The sequence below is a fragment of the Ictalurus furcatus genome, chromosome 16, assembly GCF_023375685.1.
Source record: "Ictalurus furcatus strain D&B chromosome 16, Billie_1.0, whole genome shotgun sequence".
Taxonomy (NCBI): domain Eukaryota; kingdom Metazoa; phylum Chordata; class Actinopteri; order Siluriformes; family Ictaluridae; genus Ictalurus; species Ictalurus furcatus.
Genome location: NC_071270.1, coordinates 16,698,266 through 16,719,957, shown reverse-complemented (window position 1 = coordinate 16,719,957; position 21,692 = coordinate 16,698,266). Strand labels below are relative to the sequence as shown.

At 39.6% G+C, this 21,692-nt stretch overlaps 1 protein-coding gene across 1 annotated transcript in view; it reads right to left on the bottom strand.

The window, feature by feature from the left end:
• The window catches only part of mtus2a (microtubule associated tumor suppressor candidate 2a), a 77,172-nt gene that overhangs the window by 15,097 nt on the left and 40,383 nt on the right, over positions 1 to 21,692 (bottom strand). The window contains exons 5-6 of the mRNA XM_053644507.1: positions 18,406 to 18,612; positions 794 to 952 (exon numbers count right to left, since the gene is read on the bottom strand). Coding sequence (XP_053500482.1) covers positions 794 to 952; positions 18,406 to 18,612 — 366 coding nt within the window. The remainder of the gene's footprint in view (positions 1 to 793; positions 953 to 18,405; positions 18,613 to 21,692) is intronic.

Genomic DNA, 21,692 nt, shown 5'->3' with positions numbered 1-21,692 from the left:
CAGAAGAGGATGGGTTTCTTTTTGGATCTGGGTCCTCTCAAGGTTTTTTCCTCAAGGAGTTTTTCCTTGTCAATGCCACCTCTGACTTGCTCATTAGGGATCTAAATATAAATCTACATTCATATGTCTGAAAGGTTGGTTTGTGACAATGTGTATTGTTAAAATCTTTAGAGAAATAAAACTGTATTGAACTGAAATAAACGTTGTTAAGAATCATTTGATAGTCTAGTTCATGACAGTCTATAGAGGTTTGATAAAGCAGATCAAGTATTGCCCCAGATTTTATCATCTCAGCAATATTGGAATAATAACTCTTCAGAGCCCAGCAGGTATACACCATTGGTTACTCCGCCCACTGCAATGTCTGTGAGATTAATGACATCATGGTTGCTGTGGTCACTGGAATCATTATTCCTGCTTGACAACCTGTCCTTACTCTTCAGCTTGACAGTGGCAATAATGTGCCTCAATAAGAGAAGCTCCCATGGGTTTGCAAATCTCCCATCTGCAGCACAACCAACTTCTTTCAACTTATACACACTGCAAAAAAAAAAAAACCCTTTTAAAATGCAGCTGCCAAAATTTGCACTTTAAACTAGATTTCTAAACACAGCATTCAAGGTCCTATCCTGAAATAATGATACAAACTATTGATTTAGTATAGAGTTGCCTGGCTGGAGGGGAGGTTTGTTCATGGCATAAATAGCAGTGTGTCTGGTAGTGTGGATTAAATTTTTTTTTGACTTCTTATCATGGAAAATAAAAGATCTCAGTATCTTTTTCATGTTCTTACCAACTGGGGAGCCTGGTGGAGGAGGCAGCAGTGGTCGGCGGGTGGGTACAGGAGTGCTGGGGGGCTGTGGGCTGCTGCGGCATGGCACTCTCTGACGTTCTCCACATGAAGCTGTAGTCACCCTGTGAAAAGGTGGGTCATCGGTGACACTTCCAGGACCTATTTACAAACAAACAAATAAAACCCATCAGTTAGCACATTATTAAACAGCACCAACAAGATAAGGCACTGGAACCAGTCTTATCAGCCTTTCCTTAACCCTGCTGTCAATGTCAGCAACCCTATAGCTTTCATCTATGTTTTTCTTTAATGTCTCAATAGCATTTTTGCTCTTAAAATCATCCACTGCACCTCAGTAACCTCATTTACACTACTCAGCATACACCCTGTCTGACACAAACCTCAACATTTCTAATATAATATAATATAAGAACACACAAGTCTGATGTCTTTAGACATCACCATGGTAGCAGGTTTCAAAGAAGGAGTAAAGAAAAGGAGAGGATCAATTTGACCTGCTGGTCACAAAAAAACAACAAGACAAAGGCAAATGGACCAATGCGAACAGAATGATATTTGCCCCAGCTCCTATGTAGGATGCCTCCTTTCAAACACACCAGCATGTGCCACCTCCTAGTGAGCACTATGTGGAACTATTTAAGCAGCTAAGAGTTATAGCGGTACAGATTTTCACACTGCTGTACTTCTGTGCAATTATCTAAATGGTAGTACCATTTCCTGAACACCAAGGGCAACAAGACTCTCTGCACATCCCTCCATAACACTCCAGGAGGAATAAGGGCTGAAAGTTATGACTGACAATGCAAAATCAGCTTCCATCCAGTTGGATAGCATATGAGCTCTGTGATCAGGAGACAACAGTTTAATTTCCTGTCATAATAAGTCCCAATTACACACTCCGCATTATGCATAATGTGTAAATGTGTGGCGAGCTGTGCCCTGGCTAGTGGCTTAATAAATGTTGGCAGACCTAAAGAAAAGTATCACAAAGAGCCCACCTCTTAAGTTTCCCAGAGGAGACAATTAAATCATTAATTAATGTTAAACTAATACACATATTCACACCCATACACATAGAGCATACGAGTTCTGAAGAGAACCAACCGCAGAGATGACTCTACTTGTAATGAACGCAAAGCAGCATTGACATTTTCCTTATAATGACAAATGCACAACTGAATAAACACAAGATTCTGTTTCTGACTTAGAAACACATGATTCATAACTTACTATACACAGCATTTTAAAAGAAATGATAAACACATAATTTGATTTGGTGGAAGCTGTATAGGAGAGGAAAATTAAGCCATCAGCAGTTTTTGTCTCAGACAGAAGCATTTAGAAAACATGCAGTGTGGCAGAACAAAAGGAATCTCAGTAGGGGGAAAGAGGGGGAGGGGGAGAGGAAGAGAGAATGAAGATGAGGTATCGGTGGTGGGGTGAGGAAGAGAGGAGTTATGTTGATTATTATTGAGTGGTAAATGCATACAGTTAGAGCAGAAAGTGTGAGAAGATGGAGGCAAGCAAGAAGAGGGCTACAGGGATAAATACTCTATAAGGAGGATATAAAAAGAGTGAGAGAAAGAAACAACTAGAGGGTAACAGAGAGAAACAGAGATGATGAGACGAAGCAAGAACCAAGAAAAGGAAAGAGGCAACACACAATTTGAGGATTCAACAGACAAATAAAACAAATAAAAAAAAAGGCAAGCTTTTGACTTTTGGACATCCGAATGGAAACATCAGCAATGCTTCTCCACCACAGCAGGTATTCCAGTCTGGCAAACACACCACAGACGTGCCACCATAAGAAATAGGCTGCCATGCATTATTAACCATGAACCATCAAGCTAACGCCCACCTTGAAATGACAGTGAAATGGCTGACGTTAAAGATTATGCAAAGCGAGCCATCTACTGTCACATGTCAGCATGGGCCACCAGAGTGGAAAGGATAGCATGGAGCTCCAGGCACACCAATTACATACTTCAGTCCAGCTCATGGCAAACTGACAGGTGACCAAGTGGTTATTTTATCAAAGGTGTAATAGAGGAAATGAGAGACAGAAATAGGATTGGAATGCTGCTGAAAAACAGCTGTTGGAATGTATTTGAAAAACAATTTACTTCCTCCAGTGAATTCATTTATTTTGATTAATAAAAAAGCCAAATAATGGACCCCACAATCATACTAAATCTCATAACCAATGTTGAAAAAAACTAAACCCACTGACGTAAGTAAAAGTACTGCTACTGTATTTTGATGATTCATAGGTAAACATAGTAATAAAGAAAATTACTCAAGTAAGAGTAGCGTAAATAAGTTGTCTGGTGAAAAACTACTTGAGAAATTACTTTACAAATAACTTTTTACATGTCTACAATTGACAACTAATCTGAAAATGTTCTTTATCTGAGAAATGCTTTAAAAAAAAAAAAGAATCATGCTAACTAACCAAATAAGCTATGATAACTACCTCGATTATCAACAGTATATAAAAAAAAGTTAGCTGGATAACTAACTTATCCAAATGCTGTTGGGGTATCAGTAGCTTCATAGGTTTGTTAACTCATGCTTTTTGAGCTACATAGTTAGCTATCGAGCGAAGGTGCTAGAGCATTACCTATAGGCTGCAGCAGAACTCAGATATATTTAACTCAACAGGCCATTGCTACTGAACATGGAAGTGACCTCTTAAGTATAATACAGAACTTTCATACTGTAAAACATCAAAAGATCTGGCTAGCTAATCTAGCTCACTTAGATCGCTAATGGCTTACCTGTAAACTGTATGCATGTTCCCACAAGATGTTGAGCTGTGAAATGCTGATATTTTCAAGGGTTTTGGGCCATATCATTTGCAGATCATTATCACTCTGTTTCCTTTGAAACATGTAAAACTCAAAATGGAATTATTTCAAATGTGCACATACTGTCTTTTAATTAGCTTATAGTCTTCTAGCGGGTTAAATGCATTATTATTTTTCATTATTATTATTGTTTATTATTTTCTCTTTAGTACCATTAGAATGATCCATGTACCAAAGTACGAGAGTAGTTTGTTACTTTCCACTCCTGTGGATAACCAAAGTCAAATAACAAAAAGCAGCATATTTAGAACATTCAGCAGGTAGAACTGACATATCAGAGAATTGGAAAAAAGACGGCAGTAGAAAAAATACATATCAATTTAACACATCCTCAGAGACAATGAGCATACATCCCCTAGAGTCTATCACATAGTATAGTCTGTGAACTGACAGACTGACAGAGAAAGAAAGTCTCAGTGGAACAGACACTGTGGAAGCAGCAGAGTGGGGGATCGTCAGAGGTTCTGCATCTGTACAATGTGGCATATGTCATGTGACTGAATGAAATAAAAACAGATGACAAGAAAGAAGATAAACACAAACACTGTGGGGGTCTGAATGATACAAAATCTCTGACTGTTATGATAAATTGTTTTAGGGGAACATCACACCCTCAAAATGTGTATATGACACTTTAGAATTTATAGCAACCTGCATTAATCCAAAGTGTAGACCAGCACAGAAAATACCACTGAGAAATACCTAACTAAAACAACCTAACCTAAAACTAAGTGCTTAACAGAAGATAATGGACTAAAACAAACTTACTTGCAATTAAAAATCAATTAGTCCAACAGCTGGACATTTGTCCTATTGGAGGAAATAATGACTTTATTCTAGGCTAATGCTACACAGAAGAAGTAGGGCTATAGAGATATTGGCTACCTTAATAATAAATCAATGACAACAAAGTGCTGCGTATTATGTTTTAGCTGTGGCACGTTTTGCTGATCTCCTGGAGGCGTATATTCCACCTGAGCACTTCTCCTGTCTGAGGAATGAGTACTATAAAACTGGATGATCACTCACAGTTCAGCTAGTGGAATATATTTTCTTACATCACGTTTTAACTGTGCAATTGTGATATTCCTATACTTCTACATCATTCATTGTAGATTGTGTAATTAATGTACTTTCCTATAAATACAGCAGTTTCATCCCGAGAGCTAGGGGTAAAGTGAAGCAGGATAACTTGAGGAGTCAGTGGAGCTCTAGTGTTGAGTATTGCTATAATAATATGATTCATTTATATTATATGAATTTCTTAAACCCAGTGTAATTTCACAAAACATGCAGACAGCCAAACTGAAATAATCCCCAGACTCAAACAAACCTTTCACTAACACATGGAAAAAGTATGTAAAGCGGAGTAGGAACTGAGGATGGGTAGTCATGTAAGTCTGTAAAACATTACAAACAGGGCTTTGTTTGAAAAGTGGACTCTGGAGTAGCTGTGAGCTGATATTTCAGTACGGCTGAGGAATCTGGCAGCTGAGTTTTGTATATAATGAAAACATTATTAGGGTTTAGCAGAATGCCAATAAAAATTTAATTACAGCTATCAATATGAGAGAGTTGTACAGGACCAGTGTTTCAGCACCATATGATTTATTTGTGTAGGTGGACTGCATCTTAGGCATGTGTGAGACTCTCTCATGGAACTCATTCTCTTCCTTCCTCTCAGACTAAAGCTGTAATACAGAAGCGCTGTATAAACACATAAGCCAAAACATAGCTTAAAGATCTCTGGCTTTTCCCATTACAGGGAGCATGTGTAGATCTGTATATGTGTGTGCATATGTTTGTGTGTGTGTGTGAGTATGTGTGTGTGTGCTTGGTTCTGGCTGTAGGCTCCAAAGACTGTTAAAATTGCTCACGGTCCAAGGAGGGGATAGGATTAAAGCATGTGGAGTAATTGGTCCTTTCTTTCAAGAATCTGAACAACAGACTATCAGAGTCTGGCCTGGATATTTCTACTCTGCCCCTGAGAGCATGGCCAGCAATGCCTGAGCTCTTTAGCCATGCAAACTGCTGATGCTTTGGCCATTGATGCATAATAAAAGCATTCGCTCTATAATGGCTCAAAATAATTTAAACAATCATGCTTTGCTTATTGGACCATCCTGATTTTATAGCAACATTGTCACAGTATATCTTAAAATATGAACTATACAGTATTTTTTATATAATTATATGTTTTTATGCAATAGACACACAAAAACAACTTCATAAAGAGGTACTCTGAACAAGGGATGAACTCGGGACAGGTGCACACATTAGGTAACAGATCAATGACAAGACAAGAGCAGAAAGAGGACACGCACATGGCAATGTAAACAAAAGTTACATGGAGAGAACTCAAAACATGACAGCAGTGCTTGTCATGTTTTGAGCCATATCAGCGGAAAATTCATGACAATTTTGACATGAACATTTCATAAACGCATATGGCATTTTGAAAGTTTAGTTCTAAGAAGTTCCTGAAAAAAAACAACATTTTTGTTTCATGCTAATTCTTTCATTCTGCGAATGAGAGATGAGCAAGCCAGGGTTGGCACAGCACAGCACATATTATATACAGAAACAGACATTTGCAATTGAATGTACCAAGCATCAGATATATGCATCAGATTAGACATGCAGACTGCCCACTTTGTCTGAATCCATAAATACTAATTAGAGATACAAAGTAAAGGCACTAAGTAAAGCTTATGATTTGTCCAAAGGAAACCACATCACATGAGTCAAGCCCACTACAGTGGTAACATTAATATGCACAGAATTCTATGCTTTCAGTCCACTTCTGATATTTAACAGGTGCACATCCTATATATGATCCTGACATAACACTACAATAAGCAGTTGATTAAGCTGGCATGTGTGGGTGTGCTGCCCTTGAAGAACCATCTGTTCTCATCACTGAAGATGACTCACACAACCAAGTGCGTGATAACCTTTCCACTCTCATTACATGTTAACACAGATAATCCTCACACAAACATTTTCCTCAATTTTCATTTTCATTTAACATGATTTCTAGCTCTTTGTACTCCCTCTCTACCCTTATAACGCACCTCCTGGTTTTCTCTGAGAGATGATTTATTTGAGTGGTAACATGCTGAACAGGCAAGGTTAAATTTCACTGTATGCCCAATGGTTTGGGTTAGGGTTAGGGTTATGGCTCTGCAATAGGCTCATATAGCAAAAGGTTGGGTTTGGACAGCATAACCACTCATCCACAAGACATGATAAAGTGGTTATTTGATTAAAGCTTGAACCCATGTTAGTGATATTAGGAAGCAATTTAAATGAAACTCCTATCCAATAAAGATATCCATCAACATAGCCTTCTCCCCATAGACTTTTATTTATGAATGATAGCCACAAAGTCATCTGGGAGTTTTGGTTGACAGAGAGTCAATATCTTTATAGAACGACTGTCGGACCCAATCGTGTGTGAGCACATGTAGACGATCTGTGCACACCGCAGTTGCTGCAGAACTTGAGACAGCAAATATTTTTATAACTGCTCATTAACACTCTGCTTGGAAAGCACAATGCCTTTTCCCACTAAACAAAGTACAGAAAGATCTGGTACTAAAAAAACTGGAATTTTTTTTTACTGGCTGGCTGGTCTAGATGCACAAATGTTGAATTTCTCAAAAACTGTACTTTAATAACATTTGTTCAAAAATGCCAATGGTGATAATGTCCTTAGTAATATGGGCCAAAATTAGGTTACATTATAACCTGTGTGCGTTTTCCTTAGAGAATAGCGCAGGTTAATCAAAACATAGGCACACTTAATTAATTCAAAAACAGAAAATGGTATAATGAAAGCATTAACAAAGTACATTGCCTACACACATTATGATTTCATTATCCCAATTTTACAATTCACTGTCATGTTATGTTGTGTAACAAATTTTCTACAAAATATATAAAATAGTGCAAAAAATGTGCTGTATCAAGCACTAATTTATATTTGTATATATATATATATATATATATATATATATATATATATATATATATGGAGAACATATTGATTGAGAACATACTGTGAATTTAAAAAACAAACATTTTTTGTCAGTAATTTTACTGAAGATATTACCTGGCTAATTTAATCAGCAGTACTGAACTTTTGCCTCTTTATCAACATCTCTGTTTGAAACCTAAAACTGTAAGTTTTTATTTATTTATTTATTTTACATGGGTTATGCTTTTCACTGCTCCTCTGCGTGGATGAATCTGATGATTTGAGGTATTCGTATGGGCTGTATATTAGCTCCAATACCTGACAACAGAGGTGGCAGCAGATATGGTTCCCTTTCAAAGGGAACGCCACATTGCGTTTAGCATAACACTATGGGAGCACCCTTGCAAGCGACCGGCATATGAAGCTTGTGTAAAATCATGCCTATTTATAGGCCTGCCATGATCAGGTGACGTGGCAATTAAGCACTTTGCGTGATATATATATATATATATATGACACCTGTGAACCGTGCCATCAGCCTTATTATCTTCATCGAGACTGCATGTTGGTTGTCTGTGTAAAGAAACAAAAAGATGCTTCATTTCCTCTCTATCTTTTCTCAAAATCTCTGGACTTTTCTATCCCTTTAAAAAAAAGAGAAGAAAAAAAAAGAATGAGCGAGAGAGAAAAATATGAGTGAGAGAATTCAGGAAGTGTGTTACGCCTTGCTCCTGTTTCATCACGGGAGTAGTGCAAACTTTCTGTGTGAAGTATCTAGGGATAGGAGCATGCGAGGGCACCTCTCGAGAGGTCTGACCGCACATTATGACGCCTACATTAGGCAGCTCCGCTCGTGACTTGCTCTCTTCTCGGAAGCCGAAGCAAGTTGGGTTACAGAGCCTCGCGGATCTGGACCGGCCGCTGACAAGGCAGCTAGCCATCACAGATCCGGGGGATCTCTTATGGATCCGGAAGAGGAGCCAGAGACAGCAGCAGCAGCAGCAAACGTCAATTGAGAGGTCACCATGTGTTTACAGACAACACAGCGGTGGTCTCATATATTGACCACCAGTGAGGATTATGTCCGTGCCCCCTGTTCAGGCAGGCGCAACTAATTTTTTTCTGCGCAAAGGGAAAGTTTTGGCAGTGAGTGCAATGTACATTCTAGGCAACTGGAATGTGGGGGCAGACATCCTGTTGAGGCAGGGGCTAAGGCCCAGGGATTGGTGGCTCCATCCACATGTGGTGGAGTCCATATGGCGGAGGTTTGGCCAAGCGGGACTGCATGTGTTCGACTCAGAGGAGACAACACACTGCCCGCTGTGGTTCGCCCTCACTCCTCCCGCACAATTAGGGCTGGATGCCATGGTGCACATGTGGCCGAGGTCACAACTGTACGCTTTTCCCCCGATCGCTCTGCTCCCACAAGTTCTAGTGAGAGTTTGCCAAGACAGTCTACATCTGCTGCTAGTAGCACCTTATTGGCCAGCTCGAATATGGTTCTCAGAGATAATATCCCTGCTAGATGGCACTCCTTGGGAGATTCCCATTCGCAGGGATCTACTGTCTAAACCCGGATGGCTAATTTATCACCCTCGGCCGGAACTGTGGAAACTGTGGGTCTGGCCCCTGAGGGGCACCAGCTAATACATTCTGGTCTCACAACTAAGGTTGTAGAGACCATGTTGAACCCTAGAGCACCATCCATGAGGAAATTGTATGTGCTCAAGTGGTGTCTTTTTGTCTTGTGGTGTGAGGAATGCCAGCCAGACCCAGTGAAATGCCCAATAGCCACATTCCTGGAGTCCTTACAAGGACGTTTCTCAGCGAGGTGGACTCCTTCTGCAATCAGGGTTTATTTGGCCGACATTTTGGCCAGCCATGCCCCTGTTGATGGAGTCCCTGTGGGACAACATCCTCTAACTTTGAGGTTTATGCATGGTGTCAGGCGGCTGAGGCCCATCTGCAGGCTGCACATACCTTCCTGGGACCTTTCTGTGGTCCTGGAAGGTCTGTCAGGTGCCCCATTTGAGCCCTTAGAGTCAGCCTCTGAGAAGCTTCTGACTCTAAAGGTAGCTCTTCTGCCGGCCCTGACATCTCTCAAGCGAGTAGCAGATCTACAAGCTCTCTCTGTTGCCCCTTCCTGCCTTGACTTTACCCCTGGATTAGCCAAGGCCTTCCTGTATCTTAGGCCAGATTATATTCCCAAGGTGCCTACATCTGTTGCCTAGCCTGTGGTGTTGCAGGCTTTCTGCCCTCCTCTGCTCCTCACACTGGAACAAAAATGCATCTGCTGTGTTCAGTAAGGGCTCTCTGTACTTTCGTCCACCGCTCCGGCCAGTGGCGTAAGTTGGAACAGCTGCTGGTCTGCTTGGCGGCAACAGTAGAGGTGATGCCAGGTCAAAGCAGCGCATCTCTAATTGGATAGTGGAAGTAATCTCTATCGCTTATGAAGCACGCGGTCTCATTACGCCTCTGGGCATAAGGGCTCATTCCACTAGGGGGGGTCGCCTCCTCAAAGGATTTGTCCAATGGGGCATCCTTAAAGGATGTGTGTGCTGCTGCAGGGTGGTCTATGCCACACACATTCATTCGATATTACAGCCTGGATATTCATTCCACCCTGGGCTCAAGTGTCTTGCAGTGATCCTTGGGCTTGGGTCTTTTTGAACAGGCCATACCCTCGGTATGACGGAGTGGGTATTCTCATTCCCATAGTGTTATGCTAAATGCAATGTGGAGTTACCTTTGAAAGGGAACGTCTGGGTTACGCATGTAACATGACGTTACAGACGTTACAGACGTTTCTTGGAGTAGAGGTGAGTTGCTCTATCTCATAGCTAGCAGAAAATACATGTAATTTACCACACTGACCATAGCAAAAAACAACAACAACAACATAGGAAACTCGAAACCTATCTGAATCAAGTGAACATGTATGCTAATGTTAGCTAGCTAAAGAAGTGGGTAGTAACGTGCTTTACTTTTACTTGAGTAACTTTTACTGTTACATTTACTTGAGTAACTTTTTTGAGAAAATGAGTACTTTTAAGAGTAGGTTTAACTAGCTATACTCTTACTCAAGTTCATTTTTAATCAAAGAAATGGACTTTTACTTCACTGCATTTGGTGCCGTTCCTCCGTTAGTGTCAGGGTGCGAATTATGGGAGGGTTTGAGGGGGTCTGACCAATCTAAATAAGGCTTCATCCCCCCTGAAGGACGTCAGTTTTGAGGAGACAGTTTTGAATACTGATTTTTTACGTACTTGATTCTTGCTAATTTGTAACCAAAAAAGTTCACTACTACAGCTTTAATCAGTCAATCAAAGAAACAATGTTGATCCAGTGGAAAATAATAATGGTGCTCTTTACAATTTCAAAAAAATAAACTAGAATTTAAACCCCAGCTTTATTCCTCTTTGGCACATCCCCCTCTCGACATTTTTTATTTTAACATCCATCGGAAAAACAACCATATATTCTCAGCATATGGATAAATTAAAGAGTACTGTACTGGTCTATTTAGCAAGCATTTATCAAGAATGTCTTTAATTTATCAAAATTTTATAAAAAAAAAAAGAATGTCTCAGTAGGCCAGACATGTGCATGTTCTGATCTGAAATCCATTCAAAATGTAGATGGAAATTAAACACTCTATAAGGAAATACATGTCTAATCAGTGATCATGTTACACGTGTTACAGCTAGACAAGAATCACAGCAACAGGACAAAATGTATACAAGTCTCATGACACATTATATCTCATGACACTCATGAGGTCTTACTAGTACAATAACAGCTCACACACTCACAAAGGTGCACACATAGTAAATGGTCATTGTGTGCACAGATTAACAGAATACAATACCTGCCAGTTATTTGCTCACTCCCCTGACATTAAGTACAGGGATGTAAGAAAAATCTGTTATACTGCCCTACCAGAGTAAACTGTGTTTGTACTGCCCTAGCAGAGTAAACTGCCCTACCAATCAGTCCTGCACATTCACTGAGAGCTCAAATCTTGGGGCGAAAAAAAAAACCCCAACAACAATTCCTTAGATTTATATAGCACTTTTCTAGACATTCAAAGCACATTACATTATACTGTAGATACACCCTGAGAGAGAAGGATAAAATAAAGCAAAATGATTTTATCTGATGCACAAAGAATAAAAGATAACAGCATCCTGAAAGGTCTCAGGAGTCAAGTAGCAGCACATCATTTTCCTTTCCTTCTCAGTCAGTCTTGTACACACAGACAAACAAACAGTGGGGGTGTGCCCTCCATCACTGCATAAAAGGTTTTGTGGCCAGAGGATTTGTTAAGGTCAAATGATGCTGGAACCTTTCAACATTTCACAGTAAGAGGCCAGCTTCAAACGGAATCTACAGTGAAGACATTTAACACTAGCTAACTAAGGTTTCTATTATGTATTCACTGAGACTGTATGTGCAGAGACTGTTCAAAGAACATCTTTCCATCCATCCATCCATCCATCCATCTATCCATCCATCCATGCATGTACACCTTATCCCACACAGGGTTGTGGGGGAGCCTGGAGCCTATCCCAGGGAACTCAGGGCACAAGGCAAAGAACATGCACATTCAAATACATATTACATCAGAGATGTGGAACAAAAAACAACAATCCACACTGGTTTAGTTTAGTTAGTGCCAACTAAAGTGCTTCCACAAAAAGGTGATGTTTTGAACTACAGTATCTCACAAAAGTGAGTACACCCCTCACATTTTTGTAAATATTTGATTATATCTTTTCATGTGACAACACTGAAGAAATGATGCTTTGCTACAATGTAAAGTAGTGAGTGTACAGCTTGTGTAACAGTGTAAATTTGCTGTCCCCTCAAAATAACTCAACACACAGCCATTAATGTCTAAACCGCAGGCAACAAAAGTGAGTACACCCCTAAGTGAAAATGTCCATATTGGGCCCAATTAGCCATTTTCCCTCCCCGGTGTCATGTGACTTGTTACTGTTACAAGGTCTCAGGTGTAAATGGGGAGCAGGTGTGTTAAATTTGGTGTCATCGCTCTCACACTCCCTCATACTGGTCAATGGAAGTTCAACATGGCACCTCATGGCAAAGAACTCTCTGAGGATCTGAAAAAAAGAATTGTTGCTCTACATAAAGATGGCCTAGTCTATAAGAAGATTGCCAAGACCCTGAAACTGAGCTGCAGCACGGTGGCCAAGACCATGCAGCAGTTTAACAGGACCGGTTCCACTCAGAACAGGCCTCGCCATGGTCCACCAAAGAAGTTGAGTGCACGTGCTCAGCGTCATATCCAGAGGTTGTCTTTGGGAAACAGACATATGAGTGCTGCCAGCATTGCTGCAGAGGTTGAAGGGGTGGGGGGTCAGCCTGTCAGTGCTCAGACCATACGCCGCACACTGCATCAAATTGGTCTGCATGGCTGTCGCCCCGGAAGAAAACCTCTTCTAAAGATGATGCACAAGAAAGCCTGCAAACAGTTTGCTGAAGACAAGCAGACTAAGGACATGGATTACTGCAACCATGTCCTGTGGTATGATGAGACCAAGATAAACTTATTTGGTTCAGATGGTGTCAAGCGTGTGTGGTGGCAACCAGGTGAGGCGTACAAAGACAAGTGTGTTTTGCGTACAGTCAAGCATGGTGCTGGGAGTGTCATGGTCTGGGGCTGCATGAGTGCTGCCGGCACTGGGGAGCTACAGTTCATTGAGGGAACCATGAATGTCAACATGTACTGAAGCAGAGCATGATCAGTATGCAGTATTCCAGCATGCTAACGACCCCAAACACACCTCCAAGACAACCACTGCCTTGCTAAAGAAGCTGAGGGTGAAGGTGATGGACTGGCCAAGCATGTCTCCAGACCTAAACCCTATTGAGCATCTGTGGGGCATCCTCAAACGGAAGGTGGAGGAGCACAAGGTGGCAACCTGTGAAGCTCTGGTGAACTCCATGCCCAAGAGGCTTAAGGCAGTGCTGGAAAATAATGGTGGCCACAAAAAATATTGACACCTTGGGCCCAATTTGGACATTTTCACTTAGGGGTGTACTCACTTTTGTTGCCAGCGGTTTAGACATTAATGGCTGTGTGTTGAGTTATTTTGAGGGGACATCAAATTTACACTGTTACACAAGCTGTCTACTCACTACTTTACATTGTAGCAAAGTGTAATTTCTTCAGTGTTGTCACATGAAAAGATATAATCAAATATTTACAAAAATGTGAGGGGTGTTCTCACTTTTGTGAGATACTGTAAATGCACATTATACATGCACACAAATCAACAAACTAATAGGTACTCACAGTACAATCATGCCAGTTAATTATATACATACACTTTCACATTAACAACAACTTTGCTAACAATAGAGTTCATAAATTATTAGGAACAAGTTGTATCATTAAAAAACAGACACAATCCAAGACAATCTGTTGAATGCTCACATTAATTTAAATACCACTCCAGGGGATAGTCTTCCAGAGACTAAATGTTAAATAATTTTTTAGATATTTATTATTTTAGATTTGCATTCATTTCTCAAACCATTGGACAAAAATAGCTAAACCATATACAGTATCCCTACCATTGAGATATACCTCAAGGGTTAAATATACTGTAGTCTGCTTGGTGTAATTGCCACCTCCTAGCTAGAGGCTATTCAAAATATTTAGCATCTAGGGCCTATAAATGAACAGTCAGGAGAGTGATTCATTTGCCATTTTTTTTTTACACAACTGAGCAGTTAAGGATTAAGGGCCTTGCTCAAGGGCTCAGCAGTGGCAGCTTGGCAGTGTTGGGATTTGAACTCACGACCTTCCGATCGGTAGTCCAATATCTTAACCACTTAGTGTGCTGTTGACAGTAAGAGAGTGTGGTGATGCTCATGATAATGTAAACTTGATAGGCATGATAATGTAAGCAACGCCTTAGTAAAAGTGTATAAGAATAATGATACACCACTTAAATGCATGAAATTATTTTTCAGGACTGTTCTCAATTACAATTTAATATTGAATATGTTTATGTTTATTCCACTGTAGATTATTGGGACGCATTGAGTGCTGCTACTCATAATGGTTTTCCACCATATATAATATGAACAGTTACAGTTTGTACTTTTAGATCAGTGTATGTAGATCAGTGTGTAGCTTTACACACTGATTAACACTAATCTGTGCATATTATACAGTATACAGCATACTATGGCACAAAATGATACATCACTATATATGTGTTTGTGTAGATTTTAAAGATGTTAAAGCTGACCTGATTAAATTTAAGAATAGTCATTATGGGTTAATGGTATAACAGTGAGGATTTTGTTAGTGAAAAACTATGACAGTGATTGTTATAACAGGGTGACTCTAGAGACAATGTAGAATGGAAGCCAGTGGGTCAGTCAATATGGCTACAGGTAACGGTGTGATGAATGATTTGGCATCACATTGTGACCGGATATGAAAAGTTTTAAAATTGGAAGCACAGTAGGGGATGTAACACAGTCTATATATGTATCTTTATACAACAGTTACTGTAGTTCCGGTCCACTAATTTTATTGGTTGGGCTGTGTTCCAAGTGCATTTATATTTCCTATAACCGCACTGGGATGTTTCACTCCGCTCGTCTGTGTTCGACATGTAAAATTCTACGTTCTACTTCGAAACTATTACTACAGTAGTGTTAGCAATGTCATCAGAGGACATGGCAAACAATACTTTTCAGGAATATAACTTTTGACTTAAAATATGAAATCTCATCACATGAAGATGACAAGGAAGAAGGGACACCAATTTTAAAAGATGCACCTTAAACGGGAATGTACAAATCAATGTGAGTTAGATAGCCAGCTCTCCAATGTGCTATAAAGTGTTTGAGGCTTCTTCAGGATCTATTTCTGTGTGCAGAGCAAAAATAAACAGCACATTTGGCCATATTGTGTCTGAGATGTCACTTACTCGATATTAATTTATTGTTTAGTACCTTGTGGTTATACTGAATATAGGTATGGCCGAATCACAGCTGTGCTAATATTCAGTATAACCGCACTCTTGCTTGTGTAATATGGCTTAAATATCTGTTTAGTGCTCTAAATATCCATATCTCTTTAATTTTTTTAACTACTATGCCTTGGAAACACTGAAAAACACTGGGAAAATGAGTAGAGAGTAGAGGTAGAAATACCAGCACTTTCAGCATCGTGTGTGAGTTCTGGCACCGACAGTTCCTAAACCTCAGTTACATTACTCCAGTTCATAATTGGTCAAGAGGTGTGTGCGGGATAGCTTTTTAATCTTGCTGAGGGAGTTATTATTTTTGTTTGCTACATTCCTAACGCATAGACATTTAACATGCCTACACAACACATCTACTACACATCTCCGTGTCTCCCATCTCTTTCTTTCTCTCTGAAACCACAGTCCCATATATCACATATTATGCAGTGTGGCATGGTATTACATCCTAGAACAGAGTGGCGGACTGGATCAGCATTAAGAGGGAAGTAAGAGATCAATACTAAGTTAAGGCTGAAGCAGGACTGGCTGTAATGACAGTTTAAGCAATCCACCTGCTTCTGCAACAACATTCCACACTCTCCAATTTAAACCCATTTACTCAATTACAAGTCGGCCTACTCTGTCAGTTGATACTCACAAATCGATCAAGCCTCATTCAATCTCAGAGACCTGAACTCACTGGAGACTAAGGTGCCTTTGACAATCCTGGATCAATAATTCACAACATTACAACCAGGCCAAGATACAATCCAGTAACATCCAGAAGCTCTAGTAGATTCCCCATAAATGCTCTTGTTTGCTTAATGAGATAGATGAACTAATCCATGTGATGTTATCATAGGGTGTTCTCTGTAAATAGATAAATCAGTGCATGCAACATGTACATGTATACACAGTCATCATTTGAACAAATGTTTATCAGTGACTAGTATATGTGATTGCAAGGTGTCTGAGGTTTTGATTAGAGAAACTTGGGTCAGGCGATGCACTGCTAAATGAATACAGTGATTAGAATTGTTAATATTAAATGTTTTAATTCAGTTGTTTGAGAATGAGATTTTTGAAGGTTTATTCATATTCTATGAACATTATCTTAATATAGGCTTATTATAGACTGTGTTGTTTATATTTATTATTTTAGATTTGCAAACCAGTGGACAAAAAGCTATGATCACAACCATTCAGGTATGCTGCAAAATCACTGGGGGTTAAATATTACTTGCATGGTGTTATGGCCACATGAGTGACATTATGTGATATAATTGCATTTCACTGGTGCAGTCTGCTGGCACTACACATCAATTAAGTAGTGCTCCTTTTTTTCTTAGCTACAGGCCAATCAACATAATTAGCATCTAGTGCTTATAACTGGTCTTAACATGCAGTCAGGAGCGTGATTCATTTGGCCTTAAGCAACGCAGCATTTACAGCCCAGGTTGGAAGCACTACAGACAAACAGCACACAGTGTTAGATATATGCATGTTCCATACACTAGTGCATACTTTGTTATGTGTGTATGGTAAAAATGGGAGATTTCTAATCCTTTTTCCTGAGCGGATTAGATGAGGGATAAGAGGACTTTATATGTAAAAGGAGAGCCACATTAAATATTTATGAGATGTAAACTGTGATATATTTGGCAAAAGTATTGTTCTGCTGACTTTGGGTGATCTTCAGTTACACTGAGTTTGCATTCTCAAGTTCAACCTACCATATGAGAATAAAAAAAAGCTGTTGAAATTAAATCCCACGCTGGTTTCTTTACTCAACCCAGTCTCTCACACCTTACCAGCGATTTCACACAATCACCCCACCCCCCATGTTTTCATTTTTCACTTCTTTTTCTCTCTTCCTACTATACTGTGATAGCTAAGAGGTTTCTCGTCCTGAGAGAAAAGTGATGATGTAAGTCATCCCGTGACTCGTTTGTCTAAGACTCTATGGGAGACATTGACGTCAACTGTAACCAGGGGAAGATTAACTAACATCACTTATGTAGGTTACATTAAAAATACATTGTGGAGGCAGCTAAACGTTTTTGTGAATCAGAGACAAACATTCACTGAAAATCCATCTACTACAGTACATTTACACTGAGATGCCAGTTAATTATTTATACCAAGCCTTTGCCTTACAGCCACCATCTGCCCTGCCCATTAATGCAAATGACCTAAAATAACCACCACAATCCAGATATTATTTGTGCAGTAGATCATGTTCAGCACAGCAGTGACACTAAGTTGATTTTAAAACACCTACTAAAATATCCAGCTAAAATATCCAGCCAGGAGCAGTCATGTGGTCTGAGACTGACAATAGAGGATAAACATAAATTGTACATGGAAAAAAGAGCTATAGTTTCAAAGTGTATACCTACAAGGTGATTAAATGAGTAAATGAGTCTAATATAGTGGCCGGTTTTTAAAATGACAGACAAGACTGCTGTAAAACACACACACACACAAGCAATCACCATATCCGTGTCATTGGTGTGCTGAGAATGACCACCACCCAAACATCTGCTGGTCAGTGGTCCTATGGGAATCGTTCCTGATTTATAAACTGGGAAAAGGGGTGTTGGGGTTAAGCGATAACAACAGATGGGCTACAGTTGTTAATTTTATGTCCAGTAAACCGCCAGTAATAAATCTTTGGAGAAAATGAAATTTAGTAAATAATTTACAAATTACAATCTCTCAGTAACTTACGATGTGCTGGCCTACATGGATCACTTCGTGTGCTGTCAGTGGAATGGTTGCTGGAGACAGAGGACACACTGGAGCTGCGGACGAAGCCAAAGGCAGCAAGGCGTGCTGCGGGAAGTCGGGAGTAGCCAGGAGGTCGCAGGCCTGATGGAGCTGGCTTGGGCAAAAGAGATTTAACAGCCAGTCCTGCTGATGGTGCCTTCCACTGATCTAAGAAAATGAAGAGAAAAGGGTTAGAGGAAACTAAGGCACAAAGTATCTCTTACATATCCAAACGTGTATCCAAACATATGTGCACATGTATGTTGAGTGCAGTAGCTGGCCCCAACTCCTTTTGGTTATCATGTTTACGTTTCAATATCGTCTGCATTTATTTTCCCCTCAAAAAAGCACAGAATTTTATTTCGTTGTTCCATCTGGCCATCATTTTTTGTTATAGTGCACATTCAGCTTTACTTCCTGTATACAGCAGATCTCGCTAGAGCTTCTAGTGCAAACAGTCCTGGTCTGCATCCCCTGCTTAGTCCAGCAGAAATTATTGAAATGTCAGCAATTTTTTTTTAACACCATATGACATCTTGCATATTTCTTTGAGCTATTTCACCACTGAAAGCTGTAAAAGCATGCACTAGCTCTGGCAGTTTCTAAAGGGTGTTAAATATAACAGTGTCAAGAACTGGAGGTCTCTAACAAACCTGGAGCATAAATTATGTGCCCACGGTCTTGTATTGGGAATATGACAGCAGCCTTCAAGCCTTCCTCTTCCCAAGTCCCCTCAGTGTAAGGAGATCTATATCCCACTGTCTTGCTGCAATTACAGTGGTCTTTTAATAGTATTACTTGACCCACTGTGCAAGATGATCCCAATAAAATCTTGGACAAATTCTATAACAGACTGCGCAGTAATATAAACTCAGAAAAAAAAAAAAAGAAACGTACCTTTTTCAGGAGACTGTATTTTAACAATAATTTTGTAAAATACAAATAAGCTTTACGGATCTTTATAGGAAACAATGTTTAAACAATGTTTTTCATGCTTGTTCAATGAACCGTAAACAATTATTGCACATGCACCTGTGGAACAGTCCTTAAGACACAAACTTTACAGGCAGTAGGCGATTAAGGTCACAGTTACAATAACTTAGGACACTAAAGAGACCTTTCTACTGACTCTGAAAAACACCAGAAGAAAGATGTCTAAGGTTCCAGCTCACCTGCGTGAACATGCCATAGACCTGCTGCAGGGAGGCATGAGGTCTGCAGATGTGGCCAGAGCAATAAACTGCAATGTCTGCAATGTAAGACACCTAAGACAGTGCTACAGGGAGACAGGAAGGACAGCTGATCGTCCTTGCAGTGGAAAATTACATGTAACCATGTCCCCCCAGACATGATCGAAAACTTGCAAATGCCTTGGTGGAAGAGTGGAGTAACATCTCACAGCAAGAACTGACAAATCTGCTGCAGTCCATGAGGATGAGATGCACTGTAGTATTTACACCATCTGATACTGACTGTTACTTTTAATATTGACATCCCCCCCTTTGTTCAGGGACTCATTATTCCATTTCTGTTTGTCATATGTCTGTGAAACTTATTCAGTTTATGTCTCAGTTGTTGAATCTTTTTATGTTAATACAAATACTTACACATGTTATTTGCTGGAAATAAAAGCAGTTGAATGTGAGAGGACTTTCCTTTTTTGCTGAGTATATGTTATCCAAGTCAGATTATACAATGAAGATACTCTAGCCATAGACAGACTCATGCAGGTAACAGGCTCATATAAACAGAAACATTCTTCAACATAAGTCTGAGGTAATAATGACATTTTTTCCATTTATTTTTTTGCCATTTCCAGGTTTATATTTGTAATAGGTTTATATCTGTGAGTTTTGTATCATCTTATGCCATCCTCCTATTGGTGGTTTTTAGACAAGCATCATAGCAACAGGCACACACTGAGATTGTAATTAAAAAAATATCTCACCCTTACAGAACTTCATCATCAGCAGTCTTTAGGTGCAATGGCAATAAATCAGCTGCCAATAAGCATGTTACATTTTTGTCATCTGCCAATCTCATGACCAAAGTATTCTTTCATGATGTGTGATATTTTTTGTGTGTGTCTGCAACAGCAAAATAAAACTCACGATAAAAATCATACATTGTAAACACAGCTTAAGACCAGATTAAGGAAGGGAATGAGTATAACACACAGTATATGTACGCATGGAAACATGCACCATATTCATGGGGTGAAGTTAGGTCCTCTATCTCAGGAACAGGCTGGCTCTGTATTAGGCAATGATTTGGGGCAGCTGCGAGTATGATCCCCTTCTGACTCCTGGAAATAAATCATCTCTACTTCTCCCTCCCATGAGCTATACTACTGGAGTGCTGCATAATGCATTCTGAATGAGCACCCCAAGAGGGGCACCAATCACGACCTTTTCTCATTATTCCTTTCAATTCTACTCTCTGATCCTATCAATTTAAGAAAAATACTTTTGAAGATACTGCATGTCTTCAACACACCACACCACTCATGCACACACACACACACACACACACACACACACACGCACACATCAGGATTTTTAATGAAACTGTAGCCAGTTCTCTCCTTGGAGCAAAAGTTGTGATCATTAAAGATAAATGTGTTCCAGCTTCCTCCCTCATCCCCCTACTATCTTTTTCTCCCTCTGCCTCTCTCTATAGACTAGAGGGGAAACCAATGCCTCATAAACATTCATTTCCAAACCTTGTGTTACATGGCTCTGCTTTCCTGTCGGAGCAAACAAATGATTCATAATAATTTGCTCTATTATTACCTTCTTATGCATTTTGTCTTTTTGTACGACTTGTAAGAAAGAGATTTTTTAAATATATTGTATGACTTGTAGCAAAGAGAGTTAGACATTCAGCCTTTTCAGTCATTTCCTGAGCTAATAGGTGTCATTTGAAGATGAGGCTTGGAGTGTGAAAAAAACAGAAGTGAATGCCTTTTTGATTATGGAACTTTAAAATTCAGTGATTTGTCATTAAGCTTTAAATTACATAAATGTATCACTTCATAGCAGCCCATTCCCTGCTAGAATCACTGCTATAAAGAGACACATACATTTCTTTAATTAACTTTGGAAAAAAAACTTTTTAAACAGATGCAGCCTCCTGATGTTAAACAATGATACCCCCAATTTAAATAACATTTAAATTAACTCAAAATATGTACTAGCAATTACAGGGAAACTATTGAATCAGTTGTACTTACTATGTAATTTAGATGT